Here is a 22,624-nt window from a genome sequence, read left to right as displayed (position 1 = left end):
AGGTCATTTTACATCTTTGTGTTTTTTCTAGCATCAGTATATGGATGGAGTCCACATCAGTGGTCTTTAGTCCTTGGTTCTTGGTCCAGAAAGGTCTCCGTTAATCATCTGCTCATTTCTCTGGAAAACACTGTAATTTTTGAAACTTCATGTGTATTCAGCTCACACTGTCTCTTCGCCCTATGGGAAAAACAGGCTCAATAACTGCTTAATTCAGGAGGAAATAAACAGATACTTGGGGGCTGGAGGTTACTGAGTCATGGATACAAACTGGAACAAGACTCAAAAACTGTTGAGAGCTAACAAATTAATGTTTGAGTTTAAATTCCCTGTGTCAAATTCTAGTTCCAGCTTCCATTTCAGTTCCATTCGGTAAAAGTCTTCCACATAAAGTGGAATTCCCCTTAACTTTGGAAAAGTCCCAGTAATTCGTGTCCTCTGTATCACATGGGAAGTAGAGGTATCATGAGGTTGTTCTTGCCGTCAGTGAGGAAAAGGTTTTCTGTAAGAGTAACCCAGCAAGAGGAGGCCTGAAGACTTCTAAAGGAAAAGATAGCCTTTTTTTCATTCCAATTAACAAAAAGTCTTTAACAAACACAAATATGTGCATTTAAAAACTGGGCAAGGGAACAAGAGTCGGTTGACCCAGGCAAAAGGACAGCAGAATTTGTCAGGGTGTGTGCATGAAGCAGAGGGATTTACTGGGTTTCTGTTTCTTCTGCTTGGCTGCTGTGGTCAGAGGAGAATGGCCCCCAATTCAAAGAGAGAGCAGGGGACAAAGAAGTTCTTACCAACAATTCTCCAGCAACCTCCTCTGGTTAAGTTAGTGTATGGACATCTCCATCATGTGGCTGCCAAATCCTGCCTCTGTCATTTCCTGGAATCAGAAGTGGGTGATAGGTTCACAAATTACAACAAATGTAATAGTTTTCAGTTGTTTCCATTGAGAGATTGTACACCGGCACCATCCTTACGTTGGATAGAGTATAGAGGAGCAGCCACTCTGGAACACCCGCAGCACTGCTTCTTGAAGAGGTGCTGCCATCGTTTCTTTTTTTTTTTTCTTTCTTTTTCTTCTCTTTTTTTATTGAAGTACAGACAATTAGAATGTGTCAGTCTATGGTGTACAACACAATATCCCATTCATGCATATACATACATATATTCGTTTTCATATTTTTCCATTAAAGTTTATTACAAGATATTGAACGTAGTTCCCTGTGCTATACAAAATAAACTTTTTAAAAAATCTATTGTTATATGTAGTGGCTAACATTTATAAATCTCAAACTCCTAAATGTATCCCTTCCCACCCCCTTTCCCTGGAAACAGACACACAGACTTAGTAAACAATCTTAGAGTTAGTTCTCTTAGAAAAGTTTATTGTAGCAGTGAATTACTGGTTTAGCTTTAGTTTTTGAAGATCTTAGTGAAATTCTATGGAAACAGAACTGCAAAGGCATTTGTTTTAGTACAACTATTAATAAACAAGTAAGCTGAATCAAAGGCAGAGTAGATGTGGAGAAAAAATACTGTAGATTAAGGGAATGTCCAAAGGGTTGAGACCTGAACATAATGCTTACTTTGGTTTGTACTGAGGGTAGGAAATGCTGCTTCTTTTTAACTTTTTGGTTTATTTATAATGAAAATACATACCCATCATAGGAAATTCAAGCAATGTGTAGAAGTGTGAAGAAAAGAATGTTAAAATTACCAAAAATAAAATCATCATTTTGACCATGATTTTTCAGAATCTTTTTCTATATATGTAGGCATATGTGCCCAAATTTTTTTTATGTAAATGATGTGATATTATATACATAGTTTATCCCAATGAGTGATGGGACTTCTTCCATAGCAATGAATATATGGATGGTTGTATGGGTGTGTATGTGCCTATTTATGACTGAATAGGATTCCCTTTTATGAATTTATCACACTTTATCGAACCAGTTCTCAGTTGTTGGACATTTAGGTCACTTCCAGTCCTGCCAGTTTTATTGAGATATATTTGATATAAAACATTTTATTAGTTTAGGATGTACAACATAGTGATTTGATGTATGTATATATTTCAAAACGATTACTATAATAAGTTTGGTTAACATCCATTATGTCACATAGTTACAATTTTTCCTTGTCCTAAGATCATTTAAGAGCCATTGCAATTTTCAGATGTACAACACAGTATTTTTAACAGCATGTACACCATGCTGTACATTATATCCACCAAATTTATTAATCTTGTAATTAGAAGTTTGTACCTTTTTAACCATTTTCACCCATTTCCCCCCTCCCACACAATCCTGCCTCTGGCAACCACCGATCTGTATAGTTTCTACAATTTTGATTTTTTCTTTTTTTTAGATTCCACATATAAATGAGATCATACAATATTTGTCTTACTCTGTGTGACTTATCTCATTCTGCACAATACCCTCAAGGTCTATTCATGCTGTCACAAAAGGCAGGATTTTCATCATTTTTTGGCTGAATAATATTCTGTTGTAAGAATATTTACGTGTGCCTCATTTTCTTTTTTTGGTGAAATTTTATCATGTAACTATAAATTATAATTAATTTTACCTTCATGTTTTTAATTGCTATAGATTTCCTTTTTTAAAATTGAGTTATAGTTGATGTACAATATTATATGTTACAGGTATACAATATAGTGATTCACATTTTTTAAAGGTTATAGACTCCATTTATAGTTATTATAGACTATTGGCTATATTCCCTGTGTTGTACAATATATCCTAGTAGCTTATTCTGTACATAGTGGTTTGTGCTTCTTAATCCCCCTACCCTTATACTGCCCCTCCCCCTTCTCTCTCCCCACTGGTAACCACTAGTTTGTTCTCTATATCTGTGAGTCTGTTTCTTTTTGTTACATTCACTAGTATGTTGTGTTTTTTAGAGTCCACATATAAGTAATATAATACTTTGTCTGAGTTATTTCATTTAGCATAATACCCTCCAAGTCCATCTATGTTGCTGCAAATGGTAAAATTTCATTGTTTTTTATGGCTGAATAGTATTCTACTGTGTATATACACTACATCTTCTTTACCCATTTATCTGTTGATGGACACTTAGGGTGCTTCCATATCTTGGCAATTGTAAATAACACTGCTATGAACATTAGGTACATGGATCTTTTTGAGTTAGTATTTTTGGTTTTTTTCAGATATATACTCGGGGTGGAATTGATGGATCATATGGTAGTTCTATTTTTAGTCTTTTGGGAATCCTCCATGCTGTTTTCCATAGTGGCTGCACCAATTTACATTCCCACTGACAGTATATGAGAGTTCCCTTTCCTCCACATCCTCACCAACAGTTGTTATTTGTGGTCTTTTTGATGATAGTCATTCTGACATGTGTGAGATGATATCTCATTGTGGTCTTAATTTATATTTCTCTGATGAGTAGTGATGTTGAACATCTTTTAATGTGCCTCCTCTATGCCACATTTTCTTTATCCATACACCCACTGAAGAGCACTTAGGTTGTTTACATGGTTTGGCTATTATAAATAACGCCACAGTGAACATGGGAGTGAAGATATCACTTCAAGATAGTGATTTTGTTTCCTTTGTATGTATACCTAAAAATGGAATTGCTGGATCATATTGTAGTTCTACTTTTAATTTTTTGAAGAGTCTTCATACTGTTCTCCATAGTGGCTATACCAATTTACATTCCCAACAATAGTACACAGCAGTTCCCTTTTTTCAGTTTTGCTCTTTGTAAACCAATATCCAGTTTTCCCAAAACCATCTATAGAAGAAACTATTCTTTCCCCACTGATTATTCTTGAATCCTTTGTCAAATATTAGTTGACTGTAATACGTAGGGTTATTTCTGGGCTTTTGAGTGTGTTCCCTAGGTCTATATGTTTATTTTTATGCCAGTACCATACTATTTTGATTACTATAAATTTGTAGTACAGTTTTAAATCAGGAGTATGATGCTTACTGCTTTGTTCTTTCTCAAGATTGTTTTGGCTATTTGGAGTCTTTCATGGCCCCATACGAATTTTAGGATTGTTTCCTTTATTTCTGTGAAAATTACCATTGGAATTTGGATAGGGATTGCAGTGAATCTGGAGATTGCTGGGGTAGCATGGATGTTTTTATAATATTAATTCCTCCAGTTCATGAGCATGGACTACCTTTCCACTTACTTGTGTCTTCTTCAATTTCTTTCTCAATGTCTTGTAGTATACAGTATATAGTTTACATATCTTTTACCACCTTGGTTAAATTTACTTCCAGATATTTTATTCTTTTTGATGCTATTGTAAATGGGATTTTTTATTAATTTCTCTTTTTGATAGTAAGTGGTTAGCATATAGAAACACAACTGATTTTTGTATATTTATTTTTATCCCGGAACTTTACTGAATTTGTTTGTTAGTTCTTACAGTTTTTTGGTGTAATCATTAGGATTTTCTTTGTAATTTAAGGTTATCTGTAAATAGAGACAGTTGTACTTCTTTTCAATTTATATGTCTTTTATTTCTTTTTCTTGACTAATTGCTGTGGCTAGGACTTCCAGTACTCTATTGAACAGAAGTGGCAAGAATGGGCATTCTTGTCTTTTCCCTAATCAAAAAGGAAAAGCTTTCAGCTTTTCACCATTGAGTATGATGGTAGCTATGAGCTTGTCATATATGGCCATTATTATGTTGAGATACATTTCCTCTATACCCATATTGATGAGAGTTTTTATCATGATGGATGCTGAATTCTGTCAAATGATTTTTCTGCAACTGTTGAGATGACTATATATTTTTAATCATTTATTTTGTTGATGTGGTAGGCATTTATCACTATGAACTTCTTCCTAGAACTGCTTCTGCTCCATCTCACAATTTTATATTGTATTTACAGTTTTCATTTGTCTGAAGATATTTTTTGATTTCTCATTTGACTTTTCTTAGACTCATTGTTTGTTCAGTAATATATCCTTTAATCTCTGCATATTTGTGAATTTTCTGGTTTTCATTTTTCTTGTAATTGATTTCTACTTTCATACCATTGTGGTCAGAAGAGATGCCTGATATAATTTCAGACTTTTTAAATTTATTAAGACTTGTTTTGTAGTGCCAATATATGATCTTTTCCTGGAGAACATTCCATGTGCATTTAAAAGAAAATATGTTCTGCTGCTGTTGGATGGAATGTACTGTCAATGCCTGTTAGGTCCCTCTGGTCTAACATGTAGTTTAATTCAAATGATTCCTTATTGATTTTCTGTGAGGGTGATCTATCTATTGTTGAAAATGGGGTATTGAAGTTCCTGACTATTATTATACTGCTGACTGTTTCTGTATTTCAGATCTATTAATATTTATTCTATGTATTTAGGTGCTTCTCTGTTGGGTGTATACATGGTTATAAGTGTTATATCTTCTTATTTGATGGATCTCTTTATCATTATACAAAGACCTTCTTTGCTCCGTATTGTGATCTTCGTCTTAGTCTATTTTGGCTGATATAAGTATAGCTAATCTTGCTTTCTTTTAGTTTTCATTTGCATAGAGTATCTTTTTTGCATCTCTTTACTCTCATTACATGTGTGTCCTTACAGCTGAAGTGAGTTTCTTGTGGACAGTGTATAGTTTGGTCTTGTTTTTCAATCCATTCAGCCACTCTATGACTTTTAATTGGAGAATTTAGTTAATTACATTGAAGTAATTATTAATAGGTACGGACTTACCAATGCCATGTTTTAAATAGTTTTCTGATTCTTTTGTTCCTTTTTTCCTCTCTTGCTCTCTTCCTTTGGGATATGATGATTTTCTGTAATGATATGTTTTATCTTTATCTTTTCATGTCTTTTACAGGCTTTTGTTCTGTGATTACAGTAAGGCTTATGTGAAACATCTTATAGTCATAATAGTCTATTGCAAACTAAGACAGATTAACTTCAAATGCATACTAAAGCTCTATATTTTCACCCCCTCCCATGTTTTATGTTTTTGGGGTCATAGTTTACATCTTTTTAGTTTGTGTATCCTTTAACCAGTTATTATAGTTATACAATTTTATTGTAGTTAGGGTTTTTTTTTTTTTTACTACTTTTGTCTTTTAACCCTCATATTAGATTTACAAGTAATTTACCCACCACCGTTATAACGTTAGAGAATTCTGAATTTAAGTATACATTTACCTTTACCAGTGAGATTTATACTTTTATATGTTTTCATCTCAGTTTAAAGAGGTCCCTTTAACATTTTTAAAAAGCCATTCTAGTTATGATAAACTCAGCTTTTGCTAGTCTGGAAAACTTTCCAGGTAGAGTATTCTTGGTCCTCAGTTTTTTTTGTTTCCAATTTTGCCTATGTGCTGCTTCTTTCCAGTCTGCAGAGTTTATGCTAAAAAAAAATCTGCTCATAGTCATAAGGATCCCTTGTACATAAAAAGTTGTTTTTCTCTTGCTGCTTACAAGATTTTGTCTTTGTGCTTACTTTCTGACCTTTTAATTATAAAGTATCTCAGTGTGTTTCTCATCATTTTCATCTTTTTTGGAACTCAGTTGTTTTCCTAGATTTGATATTTCTTTCTTTTTTCCACGTTAGAGAATTTTTTAGCCACTGTATCTTTGAATATGTTGTCTCTCTTGCTTCTCCTTCTGAGATCTGTATTATGCAAATGTTGGTCCGCTTCATAAGATCCCATAACTCCCTTAAGCTAGCTTCACTATTTTTCCTCTCGTTTTTCATTTTCATTTTATTAATTTTGCTGCCTGGATGATTTCTACCTCTCTTACTTGGAATTTGCAGATTCTTTCTTCACTTTATCTGGTATGCTGTCAAACCCTTCTATTGAATTTACAATATAATAATTCTATTCAGCTCTATGGTTTCTATTTGCTACTTTCTTATATTATCTGTCTCTTTGTTCAAATTCTCACTTTGTTCATGCATTGTTCTCCTGACCTTGGTAAGCATCTTAGTGACCATTAATTGAACTCTTTCTCAGCTAAATCACTTACCTCCATTTCATTAAGGTCTTTTTCTGAGGTTTATATTTTATTTGGAACATATTCCTCTGTTTCTTCATTTACCTTGCCTCTCTGTGTTGATTTCAGTGCATTAGATAAAACAGCTACCTCTTCCAGACTTGAAAGTGTGGCCTGTGATTGTACAAGCTTCCTTCTTTGTTCTTAGTGGCTCCTAGTATTTGGATTGTGCCAACACCTGTTTGTGTCCCAAAAGGGAAGATCTCAGTCAGCACCTAGATGCAGGCTGTTTGGAAGCTGGACCCTCAGGCAGCAGCTTTTAAAGTAAGCAAATAGATTTCTTTCAAGGAGAGATTGGAAGATGGGCATTTGTGTCTGTTGCCTTTACATTTAGTCCTGGGGAGAAAGCCAGTTAGGAACTGTTTCTTTGTTTCCTGCGGTAATCAAAACAGTACAGTACTGGCGTAAAGATAGGCATACATACCAATGAAACAGAATGAAGTCCAGAAATAAATCCACACATATATGGTTAACTAATCTGCAACGGAATTTCCAAGAAAACACAATGGGGAGAGAACAGTCTCTTCAACAAAGGGTGCTGGGAAAACTGAATATTGACTTGCAAAAGAGTGAAATTGGATCCTTATCGTACATCATCACAAAAATAAACTCAAAATGGATTAAAGAGAAATATGAGACCTGAATCTATAAAACTCCTACAGGAAAATAGAAAGAAATTCTTTATGACATTGGCCTTGGCAATGATTCCATGCATATGACACCAAAGCCGAGGCAACAACAGCAACAAAGAAGCCAGACTATATCAAACTAAAATGCTTCTTCACAGCAGAGACAACAGTCAGAGTGAAAAGCCAACCCATGGAATGGCAGAAAATATTTGCAAACCATGTATCTCGTAAGGGGTTAATCTCCAAAATATATCAGGAACTCCTGTAGCTCTATAGTAAAAGAAAAAACTGATAACCTGATTGAAAACTGGGCACAGGACTTGAATAGACATTCCTCCAAAGAAGTTATGCAAATGGCTAACAGGTATATGAAAAAATGCTTGATGTCATTAGTTATCAGGGAAATGCAAATCAAACCACAATGAGATGTCATCTCACATCTGTCAGGATGGCTATTACTAAAATAACAGAAGACAGGTGTTGGTGAGAATGTGGAGAGTTATAATGAACTTTTGCATACTATTGGTGGGATTGCTAAATGGTGCAGCTTGAAAACGGTGTGGAAGTTCCTCAAAAATTAAAATAGAACTGCCATGTGATCCAGCAATCTCATGTCTGGGTGTTTACCCAAAATAATTGAAATCAGGATCTCAAAGTGAAAGTTTTTTAAAAATCGTATATGTTATATATTATACTATATATAATATTATATATTGTACATATAGAGAGAGAGAGACAGAGAGGGAGAGAGACAGGAAGAGAAACAGAGAAAGAGACATGCTGTGCTGTGAAATGGCTCTTATGTTTTCCTTTAATTTTCCTAAGCCTGAGAAAGTGGTACATTTGCTTGTATGATTTCAGTAAAAGACAGGCAGACAAAATCTAGGTATTAGTAAAGGGTCAAGTTTAAATATTTCTTCAGATTATCTGAATGAAGAAAGAGAGCAATGTTCCTGAAAAAAAATTATTGCATGGACTGTTGTCTAAGAAACTCATTTGTACTTATATATATATATATGTGAGTTATGTCAACACTATTACGTAGTATTTTGCTAAAATTAATAATTTTATAATTTTATCATCAAACATAATAGTGACAGAAGAACCATTGTGCAGCCAATATGATTTTTTAAAGCAAAGAAAAATCCGGTTATTTTTCTTCTTCATTTGTTTCTCCATCTCTTTATTGTGATTGTTTTTATACATTTCTTTGCCCGCAGTCACATTGTTTTTGGAGTTTTGGAAACAGCGACAAGCCAGACTGGAATATGAATGGGACCTGGTGGACTTTGAAGAGGAACAGCAGCAGCTTCAGCTGAGACCTGAGTTTGAAGCTATGTGCACGCACAGGAAGATGAACACAGTGACTAAGGTAGATCGGGAAAATGAAATGGGCAGCAGATGTTCCAGTGAACACACTGCTGCAAGTGGCTTCTCAAATAATGATGTGTATTTTAATTTGCCTTTAAAATGTTCTCCAACATATAAATCATAAAGGCTTTTTTTACTTGCTTCTAATATACATTTCAAACACATGCAAAAGTAGATAGAAATGTCAAATAGGCCCCAGGGTGGAGCCATCACCCAGCTTCAATTAATATTAACTCATGGACAGTCTTTCTTCATTTATACACCTACCCCTCCCTGCCACTATATTAGTTTGAAGCAAATTCAAGTCATTGTATCATGAAATACATAGTCTTACTACTAAGTGAAATCAAATGAAGTGAAAAACAGTGTGTGTGCTGTGAGCTTTGCATATAAATATATATGCATGGAAATACATATACTAATTTAATACATAAAAATAGTATTGTATTAAGGTAGTGGGCTTATGAGGGATCACTTTATTAGCCAAATGTTTATTCACCTAGTCCATTCTAATTGTTTGTAATGGAAACATCATCACACTGGTGTCTGAGAAGGAAAGTCTAGATTTGGGGATAACTGGCAAACTAGCTGTATATTGTGAGTTATTTGATTTCTTGGCACCTCGTTTTTTGTTTTTTGTTTTTTGTTTTTCATGTGAAAATAGAAGGTACTTTGCAGACTCTTGGCCACATATTCTTGGAGTTTCTACCTTCCTGTTAACTATAATCGCCATGTTACCTGACACTATTAGAGGGAGAATAGAATATGTCTCTAATATGAGAATATGTCTCATTTAGAATATGTCTAAAAGTCTCTTCAGTAGAATTTCCTACTCTGTTCAGGATACTATTCTTGTCTATAATACTTAGAATTCTTTTCACAGTTTAGACATCCACTAAACATTTATTAAATTGCATTGATACATTTTAAAAAAAATTCAGTAAATGAATAAAGAGAAAAATCACTTCAGAAAATACATTAACAACTTGGGTGGCAATTTGAAAGTAATTAAAATATATTAAAAGAGATATTATCATAATAATGACTTCTATCTATTCATACTTAATGGGATAAAAAAGAAAATAAAAGCAGGCCTATTGGCTTTGCCAAAAATTATTGACCTAAAGACAATCTGTACTGAATGTTTACATTTGTTTATTTTTGTTTGTTTTTGTTTTTTTGTGGGGGGAGGTAATTAGGTTATTTTATTTTATTTATTTACTTTAGAGGAGGTACCAGGGATTGAACCTAGGACTTCATGCTTGCTAAGCATCCGCTCTACCGCTTGAGCTAAACCCTCCCCCCCTTACATTTGAAACCAGTTGAAGGACAGTATGTATTGATTCACTGTGAATCATCTACTTCACTTAGCTCTAATGGTTTTGAAAATGAGAGTGTTTTTTGTTTGTTGTTTTGTTTTGTTTTTTACTTTGTTGCAGTGTTCCTTCAGTGGTTAAGCACAACCAGAACTTTACATTTGAGTCTACTGGGAACACACACACGCATGCATGGACACACACACCTGCACATACAAATATGCGCAGGCACACGAACACACATACACTGGATACACACATGCACACACATGTGCATAATCACATGTATGTACACATATCTGGGGGTTCTGTTAGCATTCAGTTCTTTCTGAAAATCTTTAAGATTGTGAAAATATAAAATCTTATGTGTTAGATAGAATTACATGATTTCTGCTGACAGCTTTTTTTACTATATGGCAGTATTTGCAGAGAGGGATAGCTCTGCCTCTTGAGATAGCTAAAAATATCAGCTGATATGGTTAGTATCTTTCATTAATGATTTAAAAAACATAATGATGGAAAAGTCTGAGCCCCTGAACTGTGGAAGAAGACAATTAATACTGTAACTATAAATAAGGCACCCTATTTAGTATCATGCAGAGCAATTACAGCATCCCTCAGGTTTTGAGTTTGCTTTCCTGTCTATCTCACCCTGAATACCACTCTAATTCAACACTCAGGAAATAGTGTGTATCTTGTATATCTCATATAATTTGTAAAATATCTCATCTAAGAGCCCTACAGATTTCTACTTAGAAGTAAGGAGCCATTACTTTCCATGAGCAGTAGTGACCCCACTCGGGAGGTTTCTACTTTAACGGGACTTTGTGATTTTGACTATTGCTTGGAATCCTAACTTTAAGGGTAGATTTTGAATTTTGCTGTGATTTCTTCAAAATTACAGGAGATGGAACCTCACATGCCTCTATGTAATCGTATTCCATGGTACTTTTTATCGGGAGCCACAGTGACGTTATGGGTGAGTGTTCTTTAAAAACTGTTACCATCTATTTGATGTAAGGTCGTATTGGGATTATGTCAGCAGTTTCATCTACAATGGCTCTGGAGTCCCTCTCTTCCGTCCCCTTCCACAGTATATTTTTTTCAGTAGCGCTCTTATATAAGATAAACTGTAATTTACATGGATGTGCCATCATTGAATCTTGGAAAAGGAGTTGGGGGAGAGAGAGGTGCTTCATCTTAAAGCCTGGCCTTTCCCCCTTCCAGCTGTTCAATAATTTGGTGATAACTTGAAATCAGAACAGAATAACAATTTGATTGCAGACTATTTGGTTAGTTTTTAAAAAATTATTAATTCATCTTTATCTCCATTTATAATATCTCTACAAAATGAAAAATAACTTCATACTATTAAGGTTTACTCTCTTGCTGAGACAAATGGAAGAAAATGTTAATTCTACTTGAAAAATTTAATCAGTATATCCCATTGTGAGGGAGTCAGGTTTTCTCCATGCCTTTAACTGATAGATTCCTCCATCATCGTCATAATCTGCCTTCCCCTTTACGGATTTATGTCCTCTTACAGTTGACCTTTAATTTTAGGAAAAGAGGCAATGATACCCTCTGAGAGGTTAGCGTGTTGAAGTATAAATAATTAGCAGTTGTAGACTATAGTTTAATCTCACCAGTCAATACTGTCTCATAATGTTTTATCTTGGACATTTCTTGTTAAAAGATACTGGTTTTTCTATGTTAAATTTGTGTTTTCCTAGATGATGTAACAGTCATTTTAGGAGAGATGATAAAATAAAAAGGGGTAATAATCAGTTTGGGACACTCTTTGAAAAATATTCTGGAGTGTGGTTCTAGAAAATCACTCTGTCTTTTATTTCTGGTACTCATTCAGTTTGATTCAGTTCCTCAACTTTCAGAATAAAATTCTCTAATCATTGATATAAATATTTTTGTGTTTTTTGCAATATGGGAAGGTATAAAATTCATACCAGATCTATACAAATATCTAAACTACCAGGCATATCAAATGACTAATGGCAATATTCTGAAGGGAAATGAAATCAAATCTTTAAACATATTTTTCTTGGGAAAATAAGCAATCTGTACACTACGTGTTTAACTACAGCCTAGAGCAGAAGTTGCCAAACATTTGCTGTAAAAGATATATTTTTGGCTTTGTGGACTACAAATTGTCTCTGGCACTTAATTGTCTTTATTTTTCTTTACAACTTTTAAAAATGCAAAAAAAAAAAAAAAGCCCACATTCTTACCTCAAGGGTTACACAAGAACAAGTAAGACCATAGGCAGACTCTGGCCTGCTGGCTAGTTTTCCAACTTTTTCCAGGGGATGGACCTAGAGGATGGGCAATGAATATTTTTTTATTTTTGACTTACTGAGCTGCTACCATATGCCTGTCTCTAACCTTTTTACTTTCCTAGTTTTCATTTCCTGCTGTATATGGTGAGAGAGACTGATTTGGTTTGCTTTCCAAAATAGAGTCGCTAAACTTAATACATGAGGTGAGAAGAGTGTTTCAGATAGGCACGCATCATAGGGTTACAGAGATGAGAGTGAGCAGTTGTTTGCTTCCCTTCCCCAGATGTCTCTGGTCATCGCGTGCATGGTAGCAGTGATTGTGTACCGCCTGTCCGTCTTTGCCACCTTCGCTAGCTTTGTGGAAAGTGAAGCATCCCTGAAGCATGTCAAAAGTTTCCTCACGCCACAGATAACCACCTCACTCACTGGGTCCTGCCTGAACTTCATTGTCATCTTGATCTTGAATTTCTTTTATGAAAAGATATCTGCCTGGATTACAAAAATGGGTAAGCTGGCCAGATGGTTAGTATTACTCTGAAAAAGGGTTCCTGCCAATGCTGTACGTCCATTTTGGATCACCCCCAGCAAGTGCAATATTTTAAGGCACTTTTGCTCTGCAAGTTGACCCACAGCCTGGTGCTTCAGAATCCCCGAGCAGCTACATTCAGGTGTATTATAATGGAAGCAAGAAGAAGAACTAAAAAAAATAAAAAATAAAAACAAAACAAAACAAAACAAGAAAAACATTCTTGCCTTAATTCTCCCTTCATGGGGCTGGTTGAAGCCTAAGTAAAAATCTTCACTTTTCTCAAGACACAGATAATTTTTATTTCATATATATGGTTTTTAGATTTTGAAAACCATTGTGAGAAAAAAGGACATTCAGGTCCTCCTGAATGTCTTAGAACCTGGATTATTTTCTTTCAAAAATTTAAAAATTTCTCCTAAAGCCAAGAGGGAAGTTGCAGGAGTACTGGGTGAAGTGGGAGATTGAGTCAGGGCGAGCGGCTTGGCATAGTTGCTCCTGGTCTGGCCCCCTGCAGGTTGGACATACTATCAGAGACGACTCCAGCCTCAGCTTCTCTGGCAGTGCTCTCTGCAGAGGCTCTCGCCTCTCTAAATCTATACACTGACGTGCCAACGGGAACCAAAAAGGTAGCACTGTATACTCAGCACCAGAGCAACTACTGGGAAGCAACTGTAATTAGATACCATTTTCAAATCTGAAGATCTTCTACCTCAGTTTTACTTCTTTTTTCTGCTAGCAACAGCAAAAAAAGAAAAAATTCATGGCAAATAGAACCCAAAAACAAAGCACCTAAAAAAAAACCTTCAGCTTTCTCCAACCAGGAAAATCACTTGTACTCACATTAGAGATTTTGTAGGAGTGCAACTAAATTTCAGTAAGACGGAGGAGTTATCTGTGTTTTTAGAATATGTGTTACTACTTCGGTATCGCTAAAAATGTCATGGATTTGGCTGGATCAGCTCATGCTTTTGGGAGATCGTCAGCTCAGGAAAACATGCTCCCTTACTCTTCTGTGCCTTATGTTGTTCTACTGTGGTGCGAAGAGAAGCTAACATTTTCTTATCTGTGGAATTCATTAAATGATAGATCATGAGCATGCATTTTAAATAAAAGAGAGGGGAAAATGTGTACTATTACTGCCATTATTTGCATGACATCATTTTCACAATTGATAAAGCCATTTAATTCATGAGAGGAATGCACAATTCAGTTTGGAAATCATCCTCTGCCCTTTATATAATTTACTCTGCTTAAACGTGATTGAAAACAGATCAGAGAGAGAGATCTGATATGCTTACAGGATACTGGAGAGTGTATGGGGATGAGCATAGGCTCTTCAGCCCGATAAGGCTGTGAATTCCGTATTCTGACTGTGTGACCCCAGGCATGTATTTCATCCCTCTAAATGTAATAAGGACAGCTTCGTAAGCTTCTCCAGTGATTAGATTAATACAAAATCTCTAACAGAAAGCCTAGAACATATCCATAGTTACTTAATATTGATCAATTATGACCAGAGTGGGGAGCACTTCAATAGACTCTCAGAATAACATGACTAGATGTCCACTTGTCCTGAGGAGTACAACATTTAAGGAAGGAGCATTATTAAACCTTGGTGTTTTTTATTTACCAGAACTTCCTCGAACTTACCAGGAGTATGAGAGCAGTCTTACCTTGAAAATGTTCCTGTTCCAGTTTGTGAATTATTACTCGTCCTGCTTCTACGTAGCTTTCTTTAAAGGGAAGATCGTGGGCTATCCCGGAAGATACACATATTTGTTTCACGTGTGGAGAAGTGAAGAGGTAAAAATTCTCTTGAGAAGTGAGGTTTGTGGCTTCAGTAACTCAGTGTTAACTAAATACCTTCCGGTGTGCCCAGTGCTAAGTCAGGTGTTACCAAGTTGCAGAAGTCTAGGACCCTGACTCTGTCTACAGAGGGTATTGGTCTTGGAATCCTGGTATCTGATAGACTTTCCAGTTACTTTTGGGCAAGAAGTTATATTTTACCTATTATTAGGTATAAAATTCGAGCTATGAACTGGAATGAGTAAGTTCTATATTCCTGAAGGCTTCTGGCAAAGGACGGATGATAACTTTCTGGAGGTACAGCAAAAAGGGCTCCACCATGTGTAGAGTTAGACCAGTTCAGTGGCTTCCAAACCTGGCTGTGCATCTAGATCATGTGGAGAAAATAACAACTTCCAGCGCTAACCCAGATATAAAGTTTCAGAATCTTCTAAGGATGAGACCCAGAAATCTGCTTTTAACATATTTCACAGTTGAGTCTAATGCAGCTAGACTGGTACTGCGCTGTGATCGTGCTTGGAACGATTGAGCTAAATATCCCTTTATATCCCTTTAATATCCATTCCAACCCAAATCTTCAGATTCTAACTGTCTGGCTTGGGATTTCTTTTGTGGCAGAAGTCCATCTTTCATCATTCACTTTATTTTTCTCCTTTTCCTTCTTATTAGTGCGATCCTGGAGGCTGTCTAATAGAATTGACAACCCAGTTGACCATCATAATGACTGGGAAACAGGTCTTTGGAAACGTTAAAGAAGCCATATATCCGTATGTATGACTTAGAGTTTTTGCTTGATTTAAGTAACCACGAGAGATTTCCTCTGGAAAATTTGATTATCATGGTACCTTTGATTAGCAAAGGTTTACATCAACAACAACAAAAAAAAGACTTCACTTTTAATCAACAATCAAGACCATATTAAGGGAATACAGACTTTTTAAAATATGCATCTCTATTGCTTGAGTAAAGTTGAGGGAAAGGTAATTATCTCTCTCTCCTGTGAAGATTCCACTGGGAAATCTAAGTGTTACATGCTCTGTAGATTTTTCTACATGCTTTATATTATTTTTCAAAACTACTAAAAGTTGAACCCTTTAAAAATGTCTGTGTTCATGGACACCTCTGTTACCAAACCAAACTCAGATCTGCTCACCTGTGTGCAGTAAATCCAATCTGCTGACACCAGTTGTGGTGAAGGGAAGTGTGGCGTTTACTATAAGGCACCAAGCAAGGAGTCCTGGACACCTAATGCTGTAAAAGCCGGAACTCTCTTGATACATTTCAGGAAAACGTTTTTAAAGACTAGGTGAGGGAGAGGGTCTCAGGGCATGTGATCACCTCGTGCACTGTCCTCTGATTGGTTGGTGGTGAGATAAAAGGCTCATGTCACAGGGGTCCCATTATCAGTCCTTAGGTTCCAGTCCATATGCTCATGGTCCTCAAGTAGTCAACATCTTCTATTCTGTGGAGGTTTTCACATCTGTAGAACAGCTCAGGACATGTGCATCAGATACTGGTATCTAGGTTACTTTAGAGAGGAGCTAAAGCAAAGGACATGGCCGGGAAGGCCCCATAGGGTCCTGCTTGGTTGTACATCTAGGCCATGAATGAAATGCTAACACATGAAAGCATCACTCTCTGTCCCAAAAGCATAGCAATAATGAGTACCTTATAAAAAAAGAAAACCAAAGTGACAGCTGATCTCAAATATAAGGTGAAAATTTCCATGGGAAAAAGATTAAGAATTATAAGCCTGTTATCTTGTACGGCTCCAGCTTTGGAAATGATAGTGTCAGAGTTTAGCACCTGCAGCGTGAAGTGGACCAAAAGTGCACTATTTAAGACAGGGGACTAGCCAGTTTCACTGTACTGAAACCAGGAACTAGGTTTATTCCTATTTATTCATGAAAGACAGTAGAAAGCACCCTCCTCCTCTGCTCTCGCCCAACCCACCGTCTCCTCGTGCTCCTGGGGTGCTACTTCGTGTGCTGACAAAGGCAGGCTTACCCTTTCAAACAGTATTTGATACACCACGTCCCTAGTATTGCCACATGTTTTTTAAACCCTAGGTCTAGATTGAGAAGCTGGAGAGCAGAATGGAGGTAACTCCTAACCCAAACACAAGAGGGAGAATAAAATATGCACAGAGAGGAAAAGAGACAGTCAGAGGAGTAAAGGAAAAAAGAAACAAGTACAATTAAGCCTACAAACCAACATTCAAAAACTTGCAAAGCCCCTCTTCCCCACTCTCCGCCACCTGCAGGACCATGCATGCCGCACAGCAAGAGCGAGCCTCGTGCTAGGTCTTCACGCTGTTCCAGGATTTGTCTGTTCCTGCACCAGTACTCCCCTCCCCTAGTTAACTCTTCAGTTCTGGTGGGACAGGTTTTACCAACTTACGCTTCATCTATAGAAATGTCTTGGCTATCCTTATTCTTTCATGTTTCCATGTGAATTTTAGAATCATCTTGTCAGATTTCACATGGAAAAGTATTTTGGGTTTTTGACTGAAATTACATTTTGATTGTTTCAGTGAAAACAACTGACATTTTATTATGCTGGGTCTTTTTATTCATGAACATTTATTTTGGACTTTAATGACTTCAAATAAATATTTAAACTTTGGCATATAGGTCATATATCTTTTGTCAAACCCATTTCTAGATACTTCTAATTTTAATTGCTATTGTAAATGATATCTTTTTAAAAATAATGTTTTCTACCAGTGTTTTGTGAGTATATGGGAATGAAATATGTAGATAAACTCTATTATTATTCTTAATAATTTTGTCTAATTTCATTTGGGTTTTCTATGCAGACAGCCCATTAACATGACTGTTAATAATCATAGATTTCTCCTCTATTTCTGATTCTTCTGCCTTTTTCTTTTTTCATCTTATTGTTCTGAGTAAGAGCTCCAATAAAGTCTTGACTGTGATCATACACTCTTATTTTGTTCTTGATTCCAAAAAGAATGCTTCTGACTTTTCCCTAGTAAGATTGATGTTCACCCCAGGATTTTGGTAGGTGCTTTTGATCAGTTTGAGGTAATTACCTTCTTATCCTACTTTAGAGTAATAAATAGTTTTTAATAAGTGATTGAAATACATCAGATGTATTTTTCTTTTTTAAATTTCTTTTTTCTGGGGGAGGGAGGCAATTAGTTTTATTTTTGTTTATTTATTTATTTAACGAAAGTACTGGGGATCAAACCCAGGACCTCGTGCATGTTAAGCACGCACTCTACAACTGCACTATACCCTCCCCCTATCAGATGCATTTTTCTGCATCAATCAACATGGTTTCATATTTGCCTCCTTAAATCTATTAAAATGGTCTCTTACATTGATTGAGTTTCTAATAAAAACCCTTTTAGTTCCTTTAAGTAATCTAACATCATGATATATTATTTTTATGTAGTGTAGAAGTTAATTAGGTAATACTCTGATTAGGATTTTTACATTTATTTTCATGTGTTAGATAAGCCTCTACATTCCCTTGTCATGCATTTTCTATTGTAACCAATTTCTCATTTCCCCAAGTGGCCATCTGAGTATCATAACATAAAGGTTAGTAAATTAAATAGAAAAAACAGTGCTGTGGTGACCCTTTCCTCCACATGCTCTTTAACAGAACTGTCTGAGTACATACATTTCCATGCAGAGAGTCAGGGCTGTATTACTTTCTTAATCACCCTCATAGAGACCTTTTGCCCTCAGCAGTTACTGTGAACAGAACACTAGATTTGGACTTGGACCTGAGCTGTAGTGCTGCCTCTACTTGTTCTGTGATCTTAGGTTACTTAACCTCTCTTACTGCCCATTTCAAGATCTGATTCTCTGATCCCTTTCTTTTAAACCTTATTCATGCATTTACTTTTGTCACTTCCAACAGCTTGGTTCTGAATTGGTGGAGACGCCGAAAAGCTCGAACCAACTCTGAAAAGCTATACAGTCGATGGGAGCAGGACCATGACCTTGAAACTTTTGGTTCCCTTGGGCTATTCTATGAGTACTTGGAAACAGGTAATTTTCAACCACTGTCTTGAAACATGGAATAGGCTGAGTAAAATGTGTTTTTCAGCTCTTAATATTTCTTCCTGCCTTGCACGTAGTAGGTATTCAATAAATCATTGGATAGTGGGATTGAAAAAAAAGATGGATGGATATGAGAAGATTGGTTCAGTTTTTCTATTTCCCACCAAACAGAATGCAGAATGAAATTTAGTTTCAAAACACAAGTCTCAGAGAGATTTTTTTCCTGTCAATGGAATGTAATTATTGTTGAGCCAAATAAATTAAGGGTCTCAAATTAAATTTAAATAGCTTTCTCCTTTTGTTTGTCTCAGTGACTGCTCATAGAGAGAACACATTGAAAAGCATTTCCAGAGTCTGACATACATTTAGTGTATGTCCTTCATTTTAGGCTGAAAAGAAGAAGGCTAAAAGCAGTTATGCAAGGGAATCCCAAATTGGACACAAGAAATGCATAAAATATTCTAAGGATTGAACAGAGAAGAGATCTTGCGGTGAAATTTTAGGAGAGACAATGATGGGGACTGCTCATGGGGTTTACTCAGAGTGTTTCCTCTCAAGGGACCTTCTCTGCTTCTTTGGAATTAAGAGGGACAGTTTTCCCAACTTATTCTCAAGGCCCATAAAAGTCATGGTAGAATAAATGAGATGACCTGAATTTGTTACTGATTCTCCAGTATAATACATACATATAATACCTGGATTAAAATAGGTAAATTTAGGACAAATAGGAAGAAGTCTCCAGTCATAAAATTAGGTAGTCCTTGTTTTATGGAGTGATAAGACTAATTTTTAGTTAATCGTGTATGTTTCAAGTGGATTTGTGCATAAATGCATCAGAAATTATGACTGAAGTTAAAAGATGAAGTCAAGGGTTCATAACAAGATTAACTACCATTGACTGAGACGCAGCTAAGAGTTAACTAATTCTGATGTTTTACATACATCATCTCTAATATAGAAACATGCTACAGAATAGTCATTGTCCACTGCATTTTATTTTAGAGGATACTGAAACTTGGATAGTTTTAAGTAATTTGCCACGGGCCACAAAGGTTATAAGTATAGATCTGGATTTGAACCTAGAAATTCAAGCTGTTCCTGAATAATACTTCATCTTAATTTTCTATCGCTTGGTTCAATAGAGAAGATGGGAAGGAAGCAGTTTCTCTACCTGGTTTAATAGATGACAAGACTGATTCTAATGAAGAAGTCTTATGAGAAAAGCTGAAATCCAGAAGCATTCGAGATCTGTCTAAAAATAGAGGAGTAGTGGAAGATCCTTTCTTCCTTCAATAGAAAGACATTTTAGTATCTCTGATTCCTTTTTTCTTCACTTACGTGGGAAGCCCCGGTCTGCCAGCTGCATGGATTCTTTTATCCCAAGCACTGATGGAACCAAAGGAGAAGAATGGGCAGAGAAGCCAGCTTACACAGATGTTAAGTCTTAGTGAGGAAAGAGAGTAAAACTTATTTATAAAAATGTCAAGATAGTACAGAGGATCAGGACCTTAACAAGTACCTCAATTCCAGAATATGTATATTTCCTTTGCTACATAAAATTTATATATGTTTCCAATGCTTTATGATTCATTTTCTGATTTATTCTCAAATACTTTGTACTACCTTTTCCTCTGTTAGCCTCTTCAAATCTTAAATAATACATTCATTTATAAGGCTTGTAGTTGAATACTTTTGTATACCCAGAGCATACAAATGAGTTGGTCGTTGTCTCGGACTTTAAAAAGTACATAGATTAGCAAGGTAGAAATTTGATTACCCCATAGACCAGCATAGAACTAACTATAGACCATAATAAAAGACTATGTTTTAAGAAGAATAAGAATATCTTACCTAACAAGAATAGATACTGTTTTCAACAAGCAGATCCCTAAAGAAACAGCAAGAGAACTGAGCTGTGCATGCCCGTTTTCTCCTTCCTGTTGTAACAAGCAAATAAGTCACTATGTTTCCTACCAGGAGGAGGAAGTGGGCAGCTGGAAAGAGGCCTGGCATGTTTTGCTGGTGTAGATCCCTCCAAAATGAAGGAAAGAGGCAGGAGTTGGGTGGAGTGGTCCCCCATTTTCCCTCCACAATAATGAGTTTGTGAATTTTTATTTCTTTAATAAAAATTTTTTTTATTGAAGTGTAGTTGATTTACAATGTTGAGTTAATTTCTGTGTACAGCATAGTGATTCAGTTGTACGTATGTGTATATATATATATATATTTTTTATGTTCTTTTTTACTATAGGTTAAAATGTTTTTCTTTTTTCGCTACAGTTATCCAGTTTGGATTTGTTACTTTATTTGTGGCGTCTTTTCCTTTGGCTCCTCTTCTTGCTCTCTTGAATAATATTATAGAGATTCGAGTGGATGCCTGGAAGCTTACTACTCAGTACAGGAGACCTGTAGCTGCTAAAGCTCATAGCATAGGTGTTTGGCAAGACATTCTCTATGGAATGGCTGTCCTTTCTGTTGCAACTAATGTAAGTAGACCTATTTCAGTAAGATAATTCTGTACTTTATTTTGTTTTCTGAGAGATGGGGGGAGGTGAGTGATATTTAACTAAGCATTTATTCACATTAATTTCATCATGGTGACAGTTTAGAAAGATAAAACTTCCCTAAACTTTTATACACTAAACAACATAGACAAATCTGTGACATGCAAACTCTTAGAAATACAAGGAAAACTATAAAACACATGCTCATTATAATACCATGATACAGTTTTATAGCATGTGGCAGAGTAAGACAGAAAATAAGTAATGGTATAAAGGATTTAAGTAATACAATTAAAGCTTGATTATACATAAAGTTGTATACTGCAAATAAGACATAAGATTTACCTTTTATATTTATGGATCACTTATTAAAAATGATAATAAAACTAAATTCCCCAAAGTAGAAATTATACACTGCATATTCTCCAACAATAATGGTATAAAAATTGAAATTAATAATAAGACAGCCAAAAAAAGAAAATTTAACCACTTAACATTCATGCTTATAAGGAAGCTTTATTATACAATGAGGAAATAATACTGAAATTGTAAGGGTAGCCTAATTAAAATGAAAACCTAAATGTAACCTACAGTTACAAAAAAATGTATAGCAACACATGCTTATATTATTAAAAAGAAGACAGAAAAGCATGAGTTGAGCATGTAACTTAAGAAACTTAAGAAAAAATGTAAAGCGAATCATTAGAAAGTAGTAAGAAAGAATTAATAAATATATAATCAGAAATAACCAAATTAGAAAACAAAAAGCAATGTAATTGCTAAGTCAATCAAGAGTTGGTTCACTGAAAAGACAAAATAACAAAACTCTGAAAATCTCAAGAAAAAAAAGTTACGAGGTACAAGTGAGAAAATTATGAGACTGCTATGTATGAGTTTATTCTAATACTTTTTAAAATCTATTTGAAATTATCACATTTTTTAGAAAATAAAACTGCCAAAATGCATTCAGTAAGTGACAGAAACCCTGAAATGAACCAGTAGCTTTAGAAGCAAAATTAAATATTTTTTAAAAATCTACCACTAAAGATGTAGATGGCAGAGCCAGATGGTTTTAAATTGATTTGTCTTACCTGAAGGAAATGTGC

At 35.4% G+C, this 22,624-nt stretch overlaps 1 protein-coding gene across 3 annotated transcripts in view; it reads left to right on the top strand.

The window, feature by feature from the left end:
* Positions 1–22,624, top strand: part of ANO5 (anoctamin 5) — a 70,202-nt gene that overhangs the window by 41,198 nt on the left and 6,380 nt on the right. For all 3 annotated transcript variants that reach the window (XM_064492504.1, XM_064492503.1, XM_010987482.3), the window contains 7 exons: positions 8,882–9,033; positions 11,253–11,327; positions 12,926–13,148; positions 14,805–14,974; positions 15,647–15,744; positions 18,872–19,002; positions 21,295–21,500. In XM_064492504.1, coding sequence (XP_064348574.1) covers positions 8,882–9,033; positions 11,253–11,327; positions 12,926–13,148; positions 14,805–14,974; positions 15,647–15,744; positions 18,872–19,002; positions 21,295–21,500 — 1,055 coding nt within the window. The remainder of the gene's footprint in view (positions 1–8,881; positions 9,034–11,252; positions 11,328–12,925; positions 13,149–14,804; positions 14,975–15,646; positions 15,745–18,871; positions 19,003–21,294; positions 21,501–22,624) is intronic.

The sequence above is a fragment of the Camelus dromedarius genome, chromosome 12 (assembly GCF_036321535.1).
Source record: "Camelus dromedarius isolate mCamDro1 chromosome 12, mCamDro1.pat, whole genome shotgun sequence".
NCBI lineage: Eukaryota > Metazoa > Chordata > Mammalia > Artiodactyla > Camelidae > Camelus > Camelus dromedarius.
Note: the sequence above shows the minus strand (reverse complement) of the source record. Positions and strands in the feature narration are given on the sequence as shown.